Raw genomic sequence first — 22,456 nt, 5'->3', positions numbered from 1 at the left:
GGTATATACTAATAGTAGAGATAGCCAGTCTTAAAAAGGAAGGCAGACAGGGGCCTGGGTAGTTCAGTCCGTTGAGCGTCTGACTCTTGATTATGTCTCAGGTCATGATCCCAGACTCCTGGGATCCAGCCCCAAGATTGGCTGGGCACTTGGCAGGGAGTTGGCTTGAGGATTCTCTCTGTCCCTCTCCCTGTCCTTCTGCCCCCCAAGCCCCTGCTCTCTCTCAAATAAATGAATCCGAAAGAAAGAGAGAGGAAGGAAGGAAGGAAGGAAGGAAGGAAGGAAGGAAGGAAGGAAGGAAGGAAGGAGAAAGAAAGAAAGAAAGAAAGAAAGAAAGAAAGAAAGAAAGAAAGAAAGAAAGAAAGAAAGAAAAGGCTGACATATGCTACAATATAGATAAACCTTGAGGATAGTATCTTAAGTGAAATAAGCCAGTCACAAAAGGACAAATATTACATCATTCCACTTACATGAGGTACCGGGAGTAGTCAAATTCACATAGACAGAGGGAGACTGGGTGGCTCAGTGTTTGGGGGTCTGCCTTCTGCTCAGGGGGTGATTCCAGTGTCCTGGGGTCCAGTCGTGCATCCGGCTCCCCATAGGGAGCCTGCTTCTCCCTCTGCCTATGTCTGCCTCCCTCTATGTGTCTCTCATGAATAGATAAATAAAATTTAAAAAAATAAAAATAAATAAAATGTTAAGTGCCGGGATCCCTGGGTGGCGCAGCGGTTTAGCGCCTGCCTTTGGCCCAGGGCGCGATCCTGGACACCCGGGATCGAGTCCCACGTCCGGCTCCTGGTGCATGGAGCCTGCTTCTCCCTCTGCTTCTCCCTCTGCCTATGTCTCTGCCTCTCTCTCTCTCTGTGACTCTCATAAGTAAATAAAAATTTTTAAAAAATAGATAAAAAAATAAAATAAAATGTGCCATTTTTCGATGGGCTTTGGAGAACCAATGGATACAACTCAACGGATAAGAATTTCTACACATTTTTTTTAAGATTTTATTTATTTATTCATGAGAGACACACAGAGAGAGGCAGACACAGGCAGAGGGAGAAGCAGGCTCCATGCCAGGAGCCTGACATGGGATTCGATCCCAGGTCTCCAGGATCACGCCCTGGGCCGAAGGCAGGCGTTCAACCGCTGAGCCACACAGGGATCCCCGAATTTCTACACAATTTTAAACTGAATGTGCTTTAACAAGGTCAAGTAAAACGAAATATTTATTTCAATTGCACTCAGCCCTCATTTCATTCCCACCTTGTAGGAACTGAACATTTTCAATTTCATTAATTTAAAAAGTATCCCGGGCAGCCCCGGGTAGCTCAGCGGTTTAGCGCCACCTTGGGGCCAGGGCGTGATCCTGGAGACCGGAGATCAAGTCCCACATCCGCTCTTCGCAGGGAGCCTGCTTCTCCCTCTGCCTGTGTCTCTGCCTCTCTCTCTCTCTCTGTGTCTCTCATGAATAAATAAATAATATTTTTTAAAAATATCCTTACGTAAACTTACACTTAAAAAGTTTCTCTGTCGGGACGCCTGGGTGGCTCAGCGGTTGAGCGCCTGCCTTCCGCCGGGGTGTGATCCTGGAGTCTGGGGATCAAGTCCCACATCGGGCTCCTTGCATGGAGGCTGCTTCTCCCTCTGCCTGTGTCTCTGCCTCTCTCTGTGTGTGTGTCTCTCACGAATAAATACATATTTTTTTAAAATAAAATATTTTTAAAAACTAAAAATAAAATAAAAAGTTTCTCAGTCGACTTCCTTGTGCGAGAAAGGCCGCGGTTTCTCTCAAAATCCTTTCAGGTGGTGTCCCGGCGCATCCGTCACGCTTGCAAGCTCCGGAGAGGGTTTTCCGCGGCCCCCGGGTTGCGCCTAGCGCGCGCCCGCCGGCGACGTCGCGCGCACTGCAGGGTGAGAAAGTTAGCGGATCCCAAGGCCCCGCGGAGGGCCCGCCCCGCTGCGGCCGGGGGCGTGGCCGCTCGTGACCTGCCGGCTTGCGAGTCGGCTCCCACGCCGCCGTCCCTGCGGTCCCGCCACTTAACTTAAGTTTCATTTTCCGCGGCGACTGCGGACTCCTCCTCCCGTAGCCTTTTCCCAAAACGAGTTTCCTTTCTGTACCACGAGCAGAGAGCGCCGGCCATGGACCCCCGGCGCAGAAAGGCCACGCGGAGCGCCTCGACGGTGGGTGCCGCCGCCCCCGAGGTTTTGGCGCACGCAGTGAAGGGGCCCCGGGCGGAGCTCAGCGAACCTTCCGCCGCCCCTCGGGCCGCCCGGCCCCCAACACAGAAGTGCGGCCCCGCGGGGGCAGCCGGATCCCGGCGGAAGAAGAGCGCCCTCGGTTCCCCGGAGAGACGGCAGGTGCGCGCGCCCCCGGCCGCTGACGAGGTGGAGGGGCAGCGGGTTTCGGCGGCGAAGCAGGAGCCCCCCGCGGCCCCGCGGCCGCCCCTTGCCAGGACTAGATCTCGCCGCGAGGGGGGCGAGCGCAGCTCTCGGGAGCCGAGAGCGGTGTCGGAGCTCGCGGGGGGCCTCGGCCTCGGCCCGCTGCTTCCAGCCTCGAGCTTCAGGCAGGAGAGGCCGGCGCCCGGCGCCTGGAAGCCCCGATTGGTGCTGGAAAAGTTGAGGCTGAGGCGCCAGGAAATCTCAGAGGCGGCGGAGGTTGTGAACAGGGTCGTGGACTACCTGTCGCGGAGGCTGCAGAGCTACGAGTCGGAATTCAGAGGCGTCTCGCTGCTGCGCACCGGGAGCTACTACGAGCACGTGAAGGTGAGCCGCCCAGGGCCCTCTCCCCGCGGCTCGCGCCGTCGGCCCCTCGCTTCCCTCGCCGAGGAACTCGGACTCTTGTTCTTTCGTGGCCTGTGACGTAGTACCCCCTGAAAAGAGAAACAGTCGTTCGTTTTCTCCATTTGTGCATCCAAAGAACACACAGCTAACCAGTAGCGGTTGCCAACGAATATCGAGACCCTACTATTGGGGGAATTCAAATGTGTGCATTCATTCGTGCAAGCCGATTTGTACTGAGTTTCTGTTAACGGTGCTATACTTGGTGTTCCCTAGTCAAATTCTGACTTGGATAATTAGTGCGAAAAGATTCGACAAAATTACTTTATCCAGAAACATTTTTAAAAAAAGATTTTATTTACTTATTTATTTTTTTATGAAAGACACACAGAGAGAAAGGCAGAGACAGGCAGAAGGAGAAGTAGGCTCCAGACAGGAAGCCTGACGTGGGACTCGAAACTGAGACTGCGGATCACGCCTTGAGCCAGGGTAGGTGCCCAACCGCTGAGCCACCCAGGCGTCCCCAGAAACATTTTTCCTATGGGAAAAACTCTAGAGGAAGAACATCTTCAATCGCTCCCCCCAGCCCCTGCAGGCTTTCTCTCTCCCCAGTTTCTTAGACAAATGTCATGAGAATCTCACAGTGAGTGATTTAAAAAAAAAAAAAATTAAGAAAAAAATCTACAGATCCTAAAAAGCGTACTTCCTAAATACGCACACAAAGTGATTGTTTTAGGGTATGTCTTCCACAGCTCCGTTTGTTTGGGTGCGGCTGAGTTAGTAAAGTCTTTATTCTAGGGATCCCTGGGTGGCTCAGTGGTGTGGCGCCTGCTTTCAGCCCGGGGCCTGATCCTGGAGTCCTGGGATCGAGTCCCACATCGGGCTCCCCGCATGGAGCCTGCGTTGCCCTCTGCCTCTTTGTGTGTGTGTCTCTCATGAATAAATAAAATCTAAAAAAAAAAAAATGAAGTCTTTATTCCAGTGTGAATTGAAGATTTAGGAGCAACTTCCTGACTAGAGTTTCTTTCCTGACCAGTGGCAGTTTCTTGTGTTTGTTTTTTTAAGATTTTATTTATTCCTTTCAGAGAGAGGGAAAGCAAGCACACAATCAGGGGTAGCGGGGAGAAGGAGAAGCAGACAACCTGCGAGCAGGTCTCCAGGCTAGGGCCCTGAGATTACTACCTGAGATGAGGGGAGGGGCTTGACCATCTGAGCCATCCACTCCCCCCCACCCCCCCCACCAGTGGCAGATTTCGTTAGTTGTGTTTTCACCTAGTCTGTCAGTTTTTCTGTGCTGGGCTGTGCACCTCCAGTAGATCTGTGTAAAATCTTGGGTGTAGCATGAACAGAAACAGAGGCTGATAGCATTTAGGTAATCGTAATTTATTTTAGAGTTACATATTGGCTTTATTGAATTAACTGCTCTCCTTCAGAAATAAATGACTGTTAAACTCTAGATTTAGGGTTTTAGGATTATAAACTCTAAAGATAGCAGGCCAAATATTATGCATCTTTGTATCTCTAAGCCTTAACACATAGCAAGCCTTTGAATGAATGAATGAATTCAAGAAGAAAGGAAGAGTGACTTCTCTCAAGCCCTCTGCCTTTTTAGGGTAGTAGATTCAGATTTCATTCCCATGATAAGCATTTAACCTGGTAGCTTTCAGTGCAAATTAAACCTTTAAACCTTTCATATATTTTTTTGTCTTGGCTCGCTGCCTAGATTGTAAACTCCATTGTCAGCAGAATGTTTTACATAAATAGTAGCCTCAACAGCAGCCCATTTCATTGGTATAAACTCAGTAATTTTTGTTTATTGCCAAAGAGACCGTGTATCAGTGTTTGAATCTTAAACTCCTTTAGCACTGAAAACTGACTATACAGTTCCACCTGAAGTTTTTAAAAAGCCAAATGAGCAAAACTTTCATTAAATTGTCTTTTTTTAAAGGATTTTATTTTTTTTATTATTCATGAGAGAGGCAGAGACACAGGTAGCCCGATGTGGGACTTGATCCCAGGACCCCCAGATCACAACCTGAGCTAAAGGCAGATGCTTAACCACTAAGCCACCCAGGTGTCCCTAGATAATCTGTCTTAAGTATGATTCTTATTACATAAATACCAATCAGTTCAATTATATGGAAGAAACAATAAGATGTTTAAAGAAGTTTCCAATTAGAACCAGTCTCCTTTTTTTAAGTTCGCTCTACATCCAATGTGGGGCTTGAACTCAGGACCCTGAGATCAAGAGTGACATGCTCTACCAACTGATCCAGGCCAGGTGCCCTGGAAACCGTCTCCTTTTCAATTTTATTTATTTTTTGAAGATTTTATTTATTTGTTCGTGAGAGAGACAGACAGGCGGAGGGAGAAGCAGGCTCCATGCAGGAAGCCTGATGTGGGACTCGATCCTGGGTCTCCAGGATCAGGCCCTGGACTGAAGGCGGCGCTAAACCGCTGAGCTACTGGGGCTGCCCTTATTTTTTATTTTTAAAAAGGTTTTACTTATATAAGTAATCTCTATACCCAAAGTGGGGTTTGAATTACAACCCTGAGATCAAGAGTTGTATGCTCTTTTGACTGAGACGGTCAGGTGCCCTCTTTTTAAAAATCATACGCTGATGGATGAAATTGAATGAAATTTGTTTTATCTAAAACAGGTATTGATTTTTAAAACTGATATATGTTCATTGTAGAGTTGATTCACTGTCTAGTTCCAGCAGTTAATCCTCTAGAAAGCTCCCACAGCTCCCCCCACCCTTTTCTCAGCCTTTCCCATATTCACCCCTCTTCCATGTTTGATGGCCCTGGAAAATTAGGGAAAGCATATAGATGAGCAATATTATTCCTGTTTATTTTATTCACTGTTGTCATTTTGGTATATTTTCTTCTATTATGCATACACATGGACTTCAAAATTAGATTCCAAAGTCTTTGTAAATGATAAAAAGGATAGACACAAAATACACCTCTCAGTTAATTTATTTACTTGGTTCCGTATTGACACATTTTTTATTCATATATTTTTTACCTTCACCTATTGTCAGGCTCTAGGTGAAAATTTGGAAGCTTTCTTATAGAAAATCTCTGTATAATTGCCATTCCATAATGTTCTCTTTGTCTCTTTGCAATTCACCAATTATATAGCTTGGGCTGATTGAAAGGTTATATAGGGAACCCTGGGTGACGCAGCGGTTTAGCGCCTGCCTTTGGCCCAGGGCGCGATCCTGGAGACCCGGGATCAAATCCCACGTCAGGTTCCCGGTGCTTGGAGCCTGCTTCTCCCTCTGCCTGTGTCTCTGCCTCTCTCTCTCTCTCTGTGTGTGACTATCATAAATAAATAAAAATTAAAAAAAAAAGGTTATATAGACATCAAGTAATTGTAGTGGTTTTAGCCAGTAGTACATTAACCAATAAAGAAAAATAAACTACAGCCACAGGCAACAACTTGAATGAATCTTACAAATGTAATGTTAAACAAAAACAAAGGAAATAAAGGAATACATAGAGCCAATGTAACAAGGCAGGAAAAAGAAACAAAATGCTTAAGATCAGAAAGGGATTAATAAAACTTACTTATGCAATTGACTTGATTTTTGTATAAACTATTGGAAATATGGTTGACCTTTGAACAACACAAAGACTGGGGCACCAGCCCTTCCCCACCCATACAGTAGAAAATCTGCATATAACTTTTGACTCCGCAAAACCTTAATTACTAAGAGCCTACTGTTGACTGGCTTTTTGATGAACAGTAAGTAGCACATACTTTGTCTCTTATATGTATTATATACTGCATTTTACAATAAAGTAAGAAGAGAAAAGAAAATATTATTAAGAAATTATAAGGAAGATACATTTATAATACTTTACTGTTTAAAAAAAAACAACCATAGATAAGTGGACCCGCCCAATTCAAATCTGTGTTCAACTGTTATCAGTGAATTTAGGAGGATTGCTGGATACAAAGTCAGTAAACAAAAATCAGAGTACTTTGGGATCCCTGGGTGGCTCAGCGGTTGAGTGCCTGCCTTCGGGCCCTGGACGTGATCCTGGAGTCCTGGGATCGAGTTCCGCATCAGCTCCCTGCATGGAGCCTGCTTCTCCCTCTGTGTCTTTGCCTCTCTCTCTCTCTCTCTCTCTGTCTCTCATGAAGAAAGAAAAGAAAAGAACAGAACAGAAAAGAAAGAAACAGAAAAGAAAATAAAAAAAAGAAAAGAAAGAGGAAAGGAAGAAAGAAAGGCCACAAACTGGGAGAAGTTAATCTCCATAAGTATATTTGACAGAGGACTAGTACAAATCAATAAGAAAAAGACAAACCAATTTGAAACTGGGCAAAAGACTTGAATAGATGCTTTAGTATATAATCCAAATAACAAACATGTGTTCAACATCATTCATCACCAGGAAAATGTAAATTAAAATCATGATCAGATTCTGCCACACATCTGTCCAGTCGAATGGCTAAAATTTTAAAATTCCATCTTGGAGAAGATGTGAATCAACTGAAACTTGATGAAGAGAGGATAGGTTGGTATAACCTCTTTAGCAAATTGACACTTTCTTCTAAAGTTAAAGATATGCTTATCCGGTGGTCCAGCAGTTCTACTCATTTCTACTCAAATGCTCATGTCCACCAAAAGGCATATAGAAGAGTACTCAAAAAAAAAAAAAAAAAAAAAAAAAAAGAGGAGTACTCAGTACAGCTTTATAATAGTTAAAAACTGGAAGTGACCCAAATACTCAACAACAGAGTAAGTAAGTGTATTCTGATCTATTCTATTAATCCAGTAGAATACTGCATTAGATGAAAAAAAAGCCAATATGCGTAACAATGTGGATGAGTCTCACAAACATTATATTAAAGTCAGATGTAATAGAGTATATTTTATATGATTTAGTTCGTATGGTGTTTCCAAACAGGTGAGCCTAATCTATGATGTTAGAAGTCAGAATAGGAGCAACTCTTGGTGAAAAGTGGGAGGGAGTGGGAATGAGAGAACCTTCTGTGTCCTAGGGATGAGAATAGGGCAGTACCCACTAAGCTCACAGTTCCTATGGGGATTGAGCCATTTTTCTGGAATAAATCCTCCTTGGATTGTTGCAGCCTTTGGTTAATATACAGATCTGAAAAAGTTGGATTGACTATTCCTGCCCATGTGCTTGTTGGTTTTATGGGAGAGTGGATTTTCAGAGGTTCTTACTTCATTCCCGCTGATGTCACTCCCAAGTGTTTGACTCTCATAGTATGCCATAGTCAGCTCAGGCTGCCATAACAAAAACACTATAACTGGGTGGCATAAACAATACAAATCTATTTTCTGAGTTCTGGAGGCTGGAAGTCCAAGATCAGAGTGCCAGCATGGTTAGGTGTGGGTGAGGACTCTTCCTGGCTTGTAGACAGCTATCTTCTCCCTGTATCCTCACTTTATTCCTCAGTGTGTGGGCGAAGAGAAAGGGATCTCCCTTCTCATTCTCTTCCTCTCCCTCAATCTCCCATCCCACCAATCCTATCAGATTAGCACCCTACCCTCAGATCTCATTTAACTTTTTAAAAGCCCTGTCTCCAAGTACAGGGCTTTTTTTTTTTTTTTAGACATAGAAAGCACAGGAACAAGGAACAAATTTTGAGGTTAGGACTTCCATATACGGATTTTAGGAGGACACAATTCAATATACAGCACAGTACATCTCAATTTGGACTAGCTACATTTTCTACCGTTGGTAGACATATATGGCTACTACGTACCCTGTTGAACAGTACAGTTCAGTAGCTGTACTTGAAGCATGCTCCTGACTAATGAAAGATTTTTGGTATTTTTAATATAGGAAAAGTAATCTTTTATTATAATTGCTGATTCATTTGTAAGGATGAAAATGATTCTTCGGAGCTCCTAAAATGCTGTGGCTCAAAGACACTAATGTAGTGCCTGACTTGGGACTCGTACTTACTTGGGTGACCAGCAACTATAACAAGATAGCCTTTGCTCAACTAGCCAGCATGTGACTACACACATTTTTTTAGACTGCTGTGGCAGGAGGGTGGCTTCAGTGTGTATCTTGTGACATAAAATATAGCACCTTAAAGATTTTTAATTTTATTAAGCTTTAATTTTAAATTAAGAAAAAAACTGATACAGGTTTTAAAAGCTTGCATGATACCATTTTAAATTGTTCTAAATTATAAAAATAATGCTTACTTTTGGTTAAAAAAAAAAGAGTGTGGAACCTATAAACCAAAACAAACAAGAATACTCTCCTAGTTCCATTCATCCCACTCCCAGAGGCTATAAATATTAGGAATCTTGCTTTTCAAAGTAGGATTTTGGGGATCCCTGGGTGGCGCAGCAGTTTAGCGCCTGCCTTTGGCCCAGGGCGCAATCCTGGAGATCCAGGATCGAATCCCACGTCAGGCTCCCGGTGCATGGAGCCTGCTTCTCTCTCTCTCTCTCTCTCTCTCTCTCTCTGTGTGTGTGACTATCATAAATAAATAAAAAATTAAAAAAAAAACCAAAGTAGGATTTTAAGTGGAAATTTTTTTTTTAAAGATTTTTATTTATTTATTCATGATAGTCACAGAGAGAGAGAGAGAGGCAGAGACACAGGCAGAGGGAGAAGCAGGCTCCATGCACCGGGGGCCCGACGTGGGATTCGATCCCGGGTCTCCAGGATCGCGCCCTGGGCCAAAGGCAGGCGCCAAACCGCTGCGCCACCCAGGGATCCCTGGAAATTTTTTTTAAAGATTTGTTTATTTATTTATTCAGAGAGAGAGAGAGGCAGAGACACAGGCAGAGGAAGAAGCAGGCTCCATGCAGGAAGCCCGACGTGGGTTTCCATCCCAGGTCTCCAGGATCACACCCCAGGTTGCAGGCGGCACTAAACCGCTGCGCCACCAGGGCTGCCCTTAAGTGGAAATTTTAAGAAAAAAATGCACTTGCTTGGAAAATATTCACAAGCAAACATTCATCCTATTTTTACTATTTCTTAGATTTCTGCTCCTAATGAATTTGATATTATGTTCAAACTGGAGGTCCCCAGAATTCAGCTAGAAGAATATTGCAAGACTGGGGCTTATTACTTTGTGAAGTTCAAAAGAAATCCTAAAGGAAATCCTCTGAGTCAGTTTTTAGAAGATGAAAAATTATCAGCTTCTAAGATGCTGTCCAAGTTTAGGAAGATCATTAAGGAAGAAATTAAAAACATTCAAGGTAAGATTTTTGACTTTTGATTCTTAAAGTTTTAATCATACCTATTAATTGCTAATGTACACTCCTCTTATGGTTTGTAGTGGAGCATTTCAAACTCATGTTGTTCAAGGGTCACCTGTATTTAAAGTGTACAACATGCTGTTTTGATATACATAGTGAAGTGATCACCACAGTCAAGCAAATTAACATACCTTCTTACGTAGTTGCCTTTTTTGTGTGTGTGGTGAGAGTACCTAAAATCTACTCTCTTAGCTCATTTCCAGTATTTAGTGTAGTAATGTTAATGACAGTCATCATACCATACATTGGATCTCTATACTTACTCATTCTACAGAACTGTAACTCTGTACCCTTTGACTCTCTCCCCATTTCCCTTACCTCCCCATCCCCTGAGAACCCACCATCCTACCCTCTGCTTCTTTGTAGTCTGCTTTTTTAGATTCCACATAAAAGTGATGTCATGCAGTATTTGCCTATGTCTAGCTTGTTTCACTTAGTATAATGTCCATGTTGTCACAAATGACAGGATTTTCTTTTTTGTTAAGAGTGAATGACACACCATTGTGTGTATGTACCACAATTTCTGTAACCATTCATCCATCCATTGATACTTTGGCTGTTGTGAATGCTATAGTGAAATAGTGAACGTGGATTGCTCCCTGTTTTCCTGCCCACTGCCTCTGTGGTGGCATAGGCACACGCCCTGTGTTGGACTATTGCTGTGGGCTTCTCAATTGCCTGTCTCCTCCCTGCCACTCATCTGGTCTTTCCTGCAGGCTTCCCTCCATACTGCCATCCATAAATTTAAGTGAAAATTTAATCACAATACTCCTGAAGCCCAGAGTCTTCAGGGGCTCCTCATCATTTATGCCAGACAGAATTTTGACAATGCTTCCCCATGGTAGGTATTGATAAATACTGGTTAAATAGAAATAGAAAAACACTTTCTACATTAGAACTCATTTTCACCTTACACTTAGGACTTTATAGATCTCCAATTACAGACATTATTTTTGCTATATTTTCAAAGAAAATTGGATTGATAAATGCTGTATTCTCTTTTATATGTTTAAACAGCTACAGACATCATTATGGAGAAGAAGAAGAGGGGGAGCCCTGCTATAACACTTCTTATTAGAAAACCTAAAGAAATATCGGTGGATATAATCCTGGCTTTGGAGTCAAAAAGCAGCTGGCCTGCTAGCACCCAGGAAGGACTGCCCATCAGTCATTGGCTTGGAACAAAAGTTAAAACCAATCTAAGACGACAGCCATTTTACCTGGTACCCAAGCATGCAAAGGAAGGAAATTATTTTCAAGGTATTTTTTTTTTCAAGGTATTTTGAATGTGAAGGTTAACTTACATAAGAGTTGTCTTTTTTTTTTTTAGGTATGCTCTATGCCCATATGAGGCTTGAACTCACTACCCCAACATCAAGAGTCACATGCTCTAACCACTGAGCCAGCCAGGCACCCCAAGGGTGTTATGTACTAGGGCAATAATAAGTGCTATTGGCACTTGAAGAGCTATCAGGCAGAATAGACTATAAGATGGGAATTTGGTGAGGAATGGAATTAAAAAGTTGTAGTAGTAATATCAAATACTCAGCTTTAGAATGTCTTCTAACCCACATTTTTTAAATGTTATTTTTTGGTTGTTTTCAAGAGAGCAAAGCAGTACTGGCCTTGGAGTCAGACTGCCTGGGATCTGAATCCTGAAGATTCTTCTTTTAAGAGATGTGCGATTTTAGGCTAGTTAACCAAGCCTCTCTAAACCTGTTTGCTCACCTCTCTACTGTTTTAATGAAAGTTTCTGGGGCAGGGAGGTTGCAGGGGAGAAGGAGGCACCTCAATGGCTCAGTCAGTTGAGTGGCTGACTTGGTTTGCCTCAGGGCTCAGGACATGATCTCGGGTCCTAGGATTGGACTCTGCGCTCAGTGGGGAGTCTTCTTGAGGATTCTCTCTCTCTCTCTTTCCTCCCTTTGTCCCTCTCCCCTGCACTTGCCACATGCACATGCGGTCTCTCCCTCCATCCCTCTCTCAAATGAATAAATTTTAAAAAGAAAATAGAAAAAAAGGTTTCCGGGAAAATAAAAATGAGACAGTGTATGTAAAATCCCTAGTTCGATACAAGGCAGTTACTATTAATGTTATCATTAGAGCCTAGAGTCTCATTCCTAGCCATACTCTTTTTTTTTTAATTTTTTTATTTATTTATGGTAGTCACAGAGAGAGAGAGAGAGAGAGGCAGAGACATAGGCAGAGGGAGAAGCAGGCTCCATGCACCGGGAGCCCGACATGGGATTCCATCCTGGGTCTCCAGGATCGCGCCCTGGGCCAAAGGCAGGCGCTAAACCGCTGCGCCACCCAGGGATCCCCATACTCTTTTTCTTTCCTTCTTCTTCCCCTTCCACTGCTCCCCACACAGCTAACAGACCTTTGCAGCCTCAGCTGCAGTTGGTCTTCTTAGTTGTGTACTTCGGCCTGATGGTAAGGACAGGTTTTCAGATGGTGCTCTTGGATAGCATTCAAGTTCTGAGTTAATCTACAGATAAAACAGTTAAAATCAGCTTAGCTGATTTTTTTTTTCTCTTATAAGTTAAGGACTTTTGGTACTTAGACAGTTGGATTCCAGAGATATTGGAAGAGACCACGAAATGTATGAACCGAGTTACAAATTAGTATTGCTGAGCAAATCCTGGAATTAGTCAATCATGCTTAGTTTGATGGCTTGTGTTTTGTAGACACATCATAACTTTTAAAACATTTTTTTAAATTTTTATTTATTTATGATAGTCACAGAGAGAGAGAGAGGCAGAGACACAGGCAGAGGGAGAAGCAGGCTCCATGCACCGAGAGCCCAATGTGGGATTCGATCCCGGGTCTCCAGGATCGCGCCCTGGGCCAAAGGCAGGTGCTAACCCGCTGCGCCACCCAGGGATCCCCACATCATAACTTTTATATTGCACATATAGAGGAGTTCTTTTCTGCAAGAAAAGCAGTTTGTAAGAGGGAATTACATGTATCATTATTCATAATTTTAGAAAAGGAGCATAGCTTTCTGCAAAGAGGGGTTGCCACCCCTGAATAATTTCTGGAATGGCTGCCCCAAAGAAACTCTCTCTGTTTGTGATGCAGAAATCTTAACAGGACCTATACCACCCTCTGGCTGGTCTAGTACTGACTACCTTGCACAAGACTGGGAGGCACGTCAGATTAGAGATGCAGGAGTCCTTCAGAGGCCCTGTGGCTATACAAAGGCCAGTGTGATTGGGTCTTGAATTAAGATGAAAGTGAAGGCTGCTGATGGGTGCTCAGCTGACCTTTCTCCTCTGTTACCCTTGGCTGTTCTCCTATCATTCCAGGTTATATCTGTATTCAGGCAAGGGAACCCCCGCCCTGAATCTCTGTATCCAAATGACTGAAGAGAGGGGCATATCAGCAATAAAAACACCTGCACTGGATTGTGGGCATGTATAACACCTATTTTAGTCTATTTCCAAACATTTTACTATGAATTTTCTGGTCTCACAAGCTGTATTTTTAAAAATAGAATTCATTTGATTTTTTTTTTTAAAGGCTAAGGTTTATTCATAAGAGACGAGAGAGAGAGGAGAGAGAGAGAGAGAGAGAGAGGCAGAGAGACACAGGCAGAGGGAGAAGCAGGCTCCATGCAGTGAGCCCGACGTGGGACAGGGTCTCCAGGATCATGCTCTGGGCCAACGGCAGGGCTAAACCACTGAGCCACCAGGACTGCCCTCATTTGATCTTTAATTAAAAATTTAAAAAAGGGATCCCTGGGTGGCGCAGCGGTTTAGCGCCTGTCTTTGGCCTGGGGCGTGATCCTGGAGACCCAGGATCGAATCCCACGTCGGGCTCCCGGTGCATGGAGCCTGCTTCTCCCTCTGCCTGTGTCTCTGCCTCTCTCTCTCTCTCTCTCTCTCTCTGTGTGTGTGTGTGACTATCATAAATAAAAATTTTAAAAAAATATGTAAAAAAATTAAAAAAAAAATCAAAGTATCAAGCTTAAATCCACATTTCTACAGGTGGTTAAGCTACCCAACTCAAAATAGTTAGATTTGTTTCATTATGGTTTTAAATTTTAGATGTTGGATTTTCTTTTTTTGTTGTTAATGTTTTATTTATTTGAGAGAGAGTGAGGAAAGAGCACAAGCAGAGGGAGCTGCAGAGGGAGAGGGAGAAGCAGGTCCCCACTGAGCAGGAAGCAGAACCCTGCACTTGATCCCAGAACCCAGGATCATGACCTGAGCTAAAGGCAGACACTTAACCAACTGAGCCACCCAGATGCCCCAGATCTTGCATTTTAAATTTTGATTTAATTCTGTCTTGTACATCTATAAGGCATTCACATGGTTCCAACGTCAAAGCTACAGAAAAAGGAATTCTTAGAGAAGCACAGCTTCCAATCACGTTCACTCTTCATTCTTCTCTCCTTCCCTGATCAGAAACTCTCCTAAATGTTTTTGGTTTACCTTTCTTATCAGTAAATGCATATATGCATATATTCATATGCTATCTCCTTTTTTTTTTTAAGATTTTATTTATTTATTTATTTATTCATGATAGTCACACAGAGTGAGACAGAGAGGCAGAGACACAGGCAGAGGGAGAAGCAGGCTCCATGCAGGGAGCCCGACGTGGGACTCGATCCTGGGTCTCCAGGATCTCGCCCCGGCCAAAGGCAGGCACCAAACCGCTGCGCCACCCAGGGATCCCGCTATCTCCTTTTAATATAAAAAGTACACCTTCCTTTTTTGAGCTTAGTAAGATATCTTGAATAAGGAACTATGATTCTATATAGAGGTAGCATCCATTCCTTTTTTCAGTCTGTCTTTACAGCCAGTCAAGGAGTAAACCCATGTGTAATTTTGCTAGAAATTACCCAAATTGCCTCCATAAGGATCACACAATTTTCAATCCCAGAGCAATATATAAGAGTACTTATTTCACCCTCAGCCTCATCAACAGTACTTGTTAAACTTTGGAATTTTTGCCAATAATCCAAAGAGTGAGAAATGATCATGTAGTTTTTTTAAAATAAACTTTTAACTTTGAAATAGTTTTAGATTTGCAGAAAAATTGAAAAGATACTACAGAGTTCCCATATACTTCATACCTATTTCCTTTTTTTTTTTTTTGTAAAGATTTTATTTATTTGAGAGACAGGGAGCACAGGAGCAGGGAGGAGGGGCAGAAGGAGACTGAGAAGAAGGCTCTCCCAGCAGGGACGCAATGTGGGGCTCAATTCCAGGACCCTGGAATCATAACCTGAGTCAAAGGCAGATGCTTAACCAACTAAGCCACCCAGATGTTCCCTCTTTCCTTGTTATTAACATCTTACATTAATATGCTACATTGTCACAATTAATATCGATAATAGTATTGTTAACTAAAGTCCATATTTTTTAAAAATTTTATTTATTCATGAGAGACAGAGTGAGAGAGAGAGAGAGGCAGAGACATAGGCAGAGGGAGAAGCAGGCTCCAGGCAGGGAGCCTGATGCGGGACTCGATCCCAGGTCTTCAGGATCACACCCTGGGCCGAAGGCAAGCGCCAAACCGCTGAGCCACCCAGGGATCCCCTAAAGTCCATACTTGATTCAGATTTCCTTAGTTTTTACTGAATGTCCCTTTTCCCAATCCAGGATCCCATCCAGGATGCTACATTGCATTTAGTCATCATATCTCCTTAGGGTCTTCTTTACTGTAACAGTTTCTCAGTGTTTCCTTATTTTTGATGTCCTTAATAGTTTTGAGTAGTACCAATCAGGTCTTTTGTATAGAATGTCTGTCATGTGATATGTACCTGATGTCCTTCTTGTAATTAAATTGGAGTGCTGAGTTTGGAGGTTTCTGTACAGGTATATATAGCTCTATATTCTATATGAGATTTAATGCCATTCTCATCATATCCTATCAAGGGTACCTGCTATGAGAATGACTTAGCACTGGTATCATTGACGTTGATCACCTGACTGAGGTAACATTTGTCAGGTCTCTCCACTTGTAGTTTTTCTCCCCTTTTTCATACTGTTCTATTTGGAAGGAAGTCACTGTGACAGTTCACACTTAAGGATTGGAGAGTTTTGCTCCACCTTTTTAGAGCAGAACATCTACATAAGTTATTTGGAATTCTTCTGCCTGGAAGATTTGTCTCTTCTTTCTCCTTTGTTTATTTACTTAATCAGTCGTATCAGTAAGGACTTGTGGATATTTTTTACAATGAGCTGCAATCCAGTACCACTTTATTTTCCTGCTTAAATTGTTCCAGCCTTTAAAAAAAAAAAGATTTTATTTATTTACTTGAGAGAGAGAAAAAAAAGAGGGAGAGGGAAAAGCAGACTCCCTGCTGACCAGGGAGCCTGACATGGTGCTAGATCCCAGGACTCGGGATCATGACCTGAGCTGAAGACAGATGGTTAATTGACTGAGCCACACAGATGCTCCTAAATTGTTCCAGCTTTTGCTTTTGGGAGCTCTTTCAGTTGACTCCTGTATCCCTTGACATACCCCGCCCCCCATAGTTGGGGGTGGGGGGTGTTTTTTGTTTTCAGCACTATCTTATTTTCTGGCACTACAAGATGCTCCAGACTCATCTTGTATATTTCCAGCTACAGTCTTAGAATCAGCCATTTCTCCAAGAAGCCCTGGATCCTTTGATTGGGAAATGTACTAGAAACCAAGATCTGGGTACTATGTGTGCTTGGTACTGGGGTGTCATCACTCTCAGCTAATAGAGCAAGGAAATATGCATACATATAGTAATCCCAGGGTACACATATCTATAAATATTTCTATGTGTAATCACGTGTATTTATATTAAGTTATACATGAGTACATACTGATGTCTTTAATTATGACCCATTACCATATGGATCATTCTAAACTTCTCTTTGCTATCATTCACCTCTCATTCCAACAGTGGAAAATCTGGCTCCCAGCATTTGACACCTATTTACATCGGTTCCAGTATACGTGTGTAGTTGTTTCAGAACTGTAAACCCATTGTCCCATGGGAAGCAAAATCAACTGGAGTACAGTGTTTATGTACAGTTTCTTTTGTTTTCAGACTTAGAGGCCACATTTCCAAAGTAACTTAACACCTTTTGCTTCCCTCTTCAGGAAGGTTGTTTCGTACATTTGTAATACGTTAGAGTCCCTTTTACCAGTCTGCATTATTTCCTGGGCTTACTTGACCTCTCAAATGACTATTTAAAGTTTTCACCCCTTAAGGTTCATGGTGCTATAGAGTTCTTCTGGTTTTGATAGATGCATTATATCATGTATCTACCCTTCCCCAATATCTACACTGCTTTAAAAAAAACCCTTGTACTTCATTTTTCCAACCCTCCCCATCCCAAACCTCTGGCAATCACTAATCTGTTTACCATATCTCTACTTGTCCTTTTCTAGAATGACATAAATGGATTTCATAAATGAGTTTATACAGTAGCCATGAGCACACCTAGCTCAGTGCCATCATTTCTATATATTCATTGTCTATACATTGTGTAGCTATTACTAAATTCTTTATTCTGTCACATTAAAACCTTTGTCTATCCTTGTGCTTTATCATATTGTCATACATAATGTAGCTTTATAAGTATTGATACCTAATAGGGCAATTCAAGAGTGTTTAAAATATTCTTGAGTCTTTGTATTATAAAAAGTTTGGTATCTCTTGTCAAGTCCCACAAAAACATTTTTTTTGAATTTTGATTGAGAGTATATTGCATCTATAGATAAATTTGGGGAGACTTGATATATTTACAATAATGAGTCTTCCAATCCATGTAGAGGTGCATATCTCATTTAGATTTCCTCTAAAACTTCTCAGTGAAGCTTTAGAGTTTTCCATAGAAGTTTTGTATATATTTTGGAGGCACCTGGGTGACTCAGTCAGTTGAAGAACTGCTTTTAAGAATTGCTATAGGGATGCCTGGGTGGCTCAGTGGTTGAGTGTCTGCCTTCAGCTCAGAGTGTGATCCTGGAGTCCCAGGATCGAGTCCCACATCAGACTCCCTGTGAGGAGCCTGCTTCTCCCTCTGCCTATGTCTCTGCCTCTCTGTGTGTGTCTCTCATGAATAAATAAGTCTTTTTATTTTTATAACTAAAATCTTTTTATTTACTTGTATAAATCTTTTTATTTATTCATGAGAGACACACACAGAGAGGCAGAGACATAGACAGAGGGAGAAACTCCCTGTGGAGAGACTGGTGTGGGATTTGATCCCAGGACCCCAGGATCACTACCTGAGCCAAAGGCAGGTGCTCTACAACTGAGCCCCTCAGGTGCCCCCAAATCACTTGTTTTAATATGTAATTACATTATTTATCTATTTATTTCTTTTGGTCTGTCTCTCTCTAGAAATCTTCCAGAGTCATATTTAAATAAAGGGAATCAACTTCAGTATTTATTGTGTTGTTTTATCTGAATATTTTTGGTAAAGTGCTTTTCTATTTTTCTTTTGGAAATTAAGAAGAAACATGGCGGTTGTCCTTTTCTCACATTGAAAAGGACCTTTTAAAAAGTCATGGGCAGTCTAAAACATGCTGTGAAAGTGATGGAGTAAAATGTTGCAGGTAACTTCCTTACATTGTTATTCTTTTTTCCTTTCTTTGTTAAATGGTGGATTATCTATGGAACATTTAATTATTTTTTTAAGATTTTATTTATTAGAGAAAGAGCATGCACACACAAGTGAGAGGAAGTACAGGGAGAGGTAGAGGCAGACTCCCCACTGAGCAGGGCACTGGATACTGGGTTCCATCCCAGGACCCTGGATCATGACCTGAGGCAGATGCTTAATTGACGAGCCACCCAGGTGCCCCTGGAATGTTCTTTATTGACTTCATAGCTCTTACCTGAAGATGATCATTGCTGAGTTGAGTCCTGGGGGCAGTGTGTGGCTGGACTGACCCTGGAGTATTATCTAGAGGGTGAGCATGAAATCAGGGAAGCCAGATCCGAGGGCCCAAGGAAGTAGTGTTGTTAGAAGGCAAGGCCAGAGAGCATATCCCTGAACCTAGATCAGATAGTTGTAAAATGTATGACAAAGCAAGAGAATAGGAACACTCACCGTGGCTAGCCACAACAATTGGATGTGTCTTGGTATTCTGGTTGCTTCAAGGTAATGACTACTAATGTCACAGAGTGGGAGGAGTCCAAAAGATCACTCTTATTGGATACTGGTGCCTTCTAGGTGGTTTGTTTGTGTTGAAGGCCAGGGACTGACTAGCTAAACTTGAAACAACACTAAGAGATGGGTAATTATTTTCCTTGTTAGCATACACACCATAAAGAATGGAGATTAAAAAGAAATCATTCATTTGAATTTCTAAAAGTTGTCCAGTAAGATGTTCACAGAAATTAAAAGTTCAAAACAAGAATTCCCAATATGTAGGCATGGAGATTCTTCAAGGCTACATATGTAGGCTTTGAAACAAGCATTAAGAAAAATATATTTCTGGGATCCCTGGGTGGCGCAGCGGTTTGGCGCCTGCCTTTGGCCCAGGGCGCGATCCTGGAGACCCGGGATCGAATCCCACGTTGGGCTCCCGGTGCATGGGGCCTGCTTCTCCCTCTGCCTGTGTCTCTGCCTCTCTCTCTCTCTGTGACTATCATAAATAAATAAATAAAAAAAAAAAAGAAAAATATATTTCTGATAAGGCTAAGTAGTTTTATAAACGTTACATTTTGTCAACTATGAAATAACTGGGTGAATAATTAAATATTTGCAAAACCATTTTGTAAAAAGTAAAATGAGATTTCCTTAGGTGCTAAATGACTGAATGAATAATATGGATACCTGCCAGTTTCAAATAGTTGAATTCATCCTGATAGAATAAAATATTTAAGCTACAAATAGGGAAGAGGGAAGAATAAAATGTTCCTGAAACTTAAAGGCATATATTTGAAAACATAATCAAGTGTTAGGATGACCCTATAATTATATTTATGTGTCTTTATTGTGTTTTATATTTTTATATATAATATCTGTATTGTTAATTGTACCTTTATATGTTTTTCCTGTAAGATGCCTAAAGCTTTTTGTGGAATGAAGCAGGTATTAAATAAATAAAAATAAGTGGTTTTCTTTTTTATTCAACAGGAAAGATTGCTTAAAACTAATGAAGTATCTTTTAGAACAATTGAAAACGAAGTTTGGAAACCGAAAGGAACTGGATAAATTCTGCTCTTACCATGTAAAAACTGCTTTCTTTCATGTCTGTACCCAGGACCCACAAGATAGTCAATGGCAAGCCAAAGACCTAGAGCTCTGCTTTGATAACTGCGTGACATACTTTCTTCACTGCCTCAAGAAAGAACAACTCAATCATTATTTTATTCCCGAATTCAATCTATTTTCTCGGGACCAAATTGACAAAATAAGTAAAGAATTTCTATTACAGCAAATTGAATATGAAAGAAACAATGGATTTCCAGTTTTTCATGAATTTTGAAGTTATATTTTAAAAAGAATCAAGAATTAGAGTAACTTTATTATAATTGGAATGTTTGAAATTTGTCACATAGTGATCAATTACAATGAATGTAAATAATGATTTAGCTCTCAGTTGTCTTAATAAACTCTAATCAGTATAAAAGGATTGATCACCTTAGGAAAGAGATTAGTCAAGGAAGAAGGAGTATTTAAAATCTAAAAGCTTTACCAGTTTGGAATGAAAAGAAGGACAAGGGGTGCCTGGCTGGCTCAGTTGGTAGAGTATGTGACTCTTGATCTCAGGGTTGTAAGTTTGAGCCCCATGTTGGGTAGAGAGATTACTTACAAATAAGATTAAAGAAAAAGACAAAATACATATCACCTGAATTAAATTCATCAAGCACTTATTGAACACCATTTCTCACCTAGCACAAAGTGTGGAAGGTTACAAGAGGCAATTTTAGAAATGATCTTTGCCTCCAAGAAACTGGTAGGCTTTGTTCAATGTTCAAATATATTTGGAACTAATATCCTGTCCTATATGTTAGAATAGGCAAGAAGGAAATGATAAATTCTACATCATCTCCACATATCTCAGGAAATCTATAATGTCATAGTAAAATATGGAATAATGCATGTGGCCAAATATGAACATATAACTTATTTTCTTTTATTATTTCTATTTTTAGTAACACTTTCATATGTATTCCTGAAAAGACAATACATGCATATGGTACAACACTTAAAGAAACAGGGATGGCATCACCCCGTCTCCTCTGCGCTCACCCAGCATTCAGCTTAGGGGCAGCTGCTGTTCGTTAACTTTTTCCTATTCATATTTTGTACAATTTCTTACTGGCTATTTTATTGTTTTCTCGTCTTTAGAAATTCTTCATATATTTTGGATATTTATGCCTTGTCTGCATAATGAATAAATTCTGTTTTGTGGAGTATCTTTACCATTTTTGGTGTCTTTTAGTAAACAAGGTTTTAAATTTTAATGTGGTTGGGCCCCTGGGTGGCTCAGTGGTTGAGCGTCTGCCTTTGGCTCAGGTCGTGATCGGGGGTTCTGGGATCCAGTCCTTAATCCAGCTCACCACAGGGGGGCTGCTTCTCTCTCTGCTCTCTCTCTCTGTGTCTCTCATGAATATATAAATAAAATCTGGGCAGCCCGGATGGCTCAGCGGTTTGGCACCGCCTTCGGCCTGGGGCCTGATCCTGGAGACCCCGGGATTGAGTTCCGCATCGGGCTCCCTGCATGGAGCCTGCTTCTCCCTCTGCTTGGGTCTCTGCCCCTTTCTCTCTGTGTCTCGCATGAATAAGTAAATAAAATCTTTAAAATAAATAAATAAGGGCAGCCCCCGTGGCTCAGCGGTTCAGCGCCACCTACAGCTCAGGGTGTGATTGTGGAGACCCCGGACCGAGTCCCACGTCGGGCTCCCTGCATGGAGCCTGCTTCTCCCTCTGCCTGTGTCTCTGCCTCTCTCTCTCTCTCTCTCTCTCTCTCTCTCTCTCCTCTCTGTGTATTCTCATGAATGAATAAATAAAATCTTAAAAAAATAAAATCTTTAAAAAAATCTTAGCGTGGTTAAATTTATCAGTCTTCTCCTTTGTGGTTTTTGCATTTTATATATCTTGTTTAACAACTTAAACATACTAAGAGAAAAGTGAGACATTTGGAGAAGAGTTTTGGGGGCCGTGAATGCTAAATAATAGAAAACTAGACAAAAACCAAACAACTCCAAACTTCTTTTAATTCCAGGAGGAAAACAAATGTGTGCAAGAAAAGTCTGATTTAAGAATATTGCTTAGCTGCATTTATATATGAAGTCAAAGTAATATAACCATTGACTAAGAGTTATTATTAAATTGGGGTGCCTGGGTGGCTCAATGGTTGAGTGTCTGCCTTTGGCTCAGGTCGTGATCCTGGGGTCCTGGATGGAGTCCCGCATTGGGTTTCCTGCAGAGAGCCTGCTTCTCCCTCTGCCTATGTCTCTGCCTCTCTCT

At 41.8% G+C, this 22,456-nt stretch overlaps 1 protein-coding gene across 8 annotated transcripts; it reads left to right on the top strand.

The window, feature by feature from the left end:
• Positions 1 to 1,987: 1,987 nt before the first annotated feature.
• CGAS (cyclic GMP-AMP synthase) lies at positions 1,988 to 21,408 on the top strand. 8 transcript variants are annotated; one of them, XM_038554525.1, is made up of 6 exons: positions 1,988 to 2,760; positions 9,764 to 9,983; positions 11,061 to 11,303; positions 18,485 to 18,587; positions 20,117 to 20,210; positions 21,139 to 21,408. In XM_038554525.1, exons 1-6 carry the CDS (start codon positions 2,137 to 2,139, stop codon positions 21,139 to 21,141), a joined length of 1,287 nt encoding a protein of 428 aa, XP_038410453.1. In that variant the 5' UTR covers positions 1,988 to 2,136; the 3' UTR covers positions 21,142 to 21,408. The 8 variants fall into 8 exon arrangements, 7 of the variants coding, with proteins under 7 accessions (XP_038410453.1, XP_038410454.1, XP_038410455.1 ...); XR_005367919.1 differs by lacking the exon at positions 18,485 to 18,587; XM_038554526.1 differs by lacking the exons at positions 20,117 to 20,210; positions 21,139 to 21,408 and adding an exon at positions 20,244 to 20,414.
• The last annotated feature ends 1,048 nt before the right edge of the window (positions 21,409 to 22,456 follow it).

This window comes from Canis lupus, chromosome 12, assembly GCF_011100685.1.
Source record: "Canis lupus familiaris isolate Mischka breed German Shepherd chromosome 12, alternate assembly UU_Cfam_GSD_1.0, whole genome shotgun sequence".
NCBI lineage: Eukaryota > Metazoa > Chordata > Mammalia > Carnivora > Canidae > Canis > Canis lupus.
The sequence above is the reverse complement of the archived record's forward strand: the minus strand, read 5'-3'. Positions and strand labels throughout refer to the sequence as shown.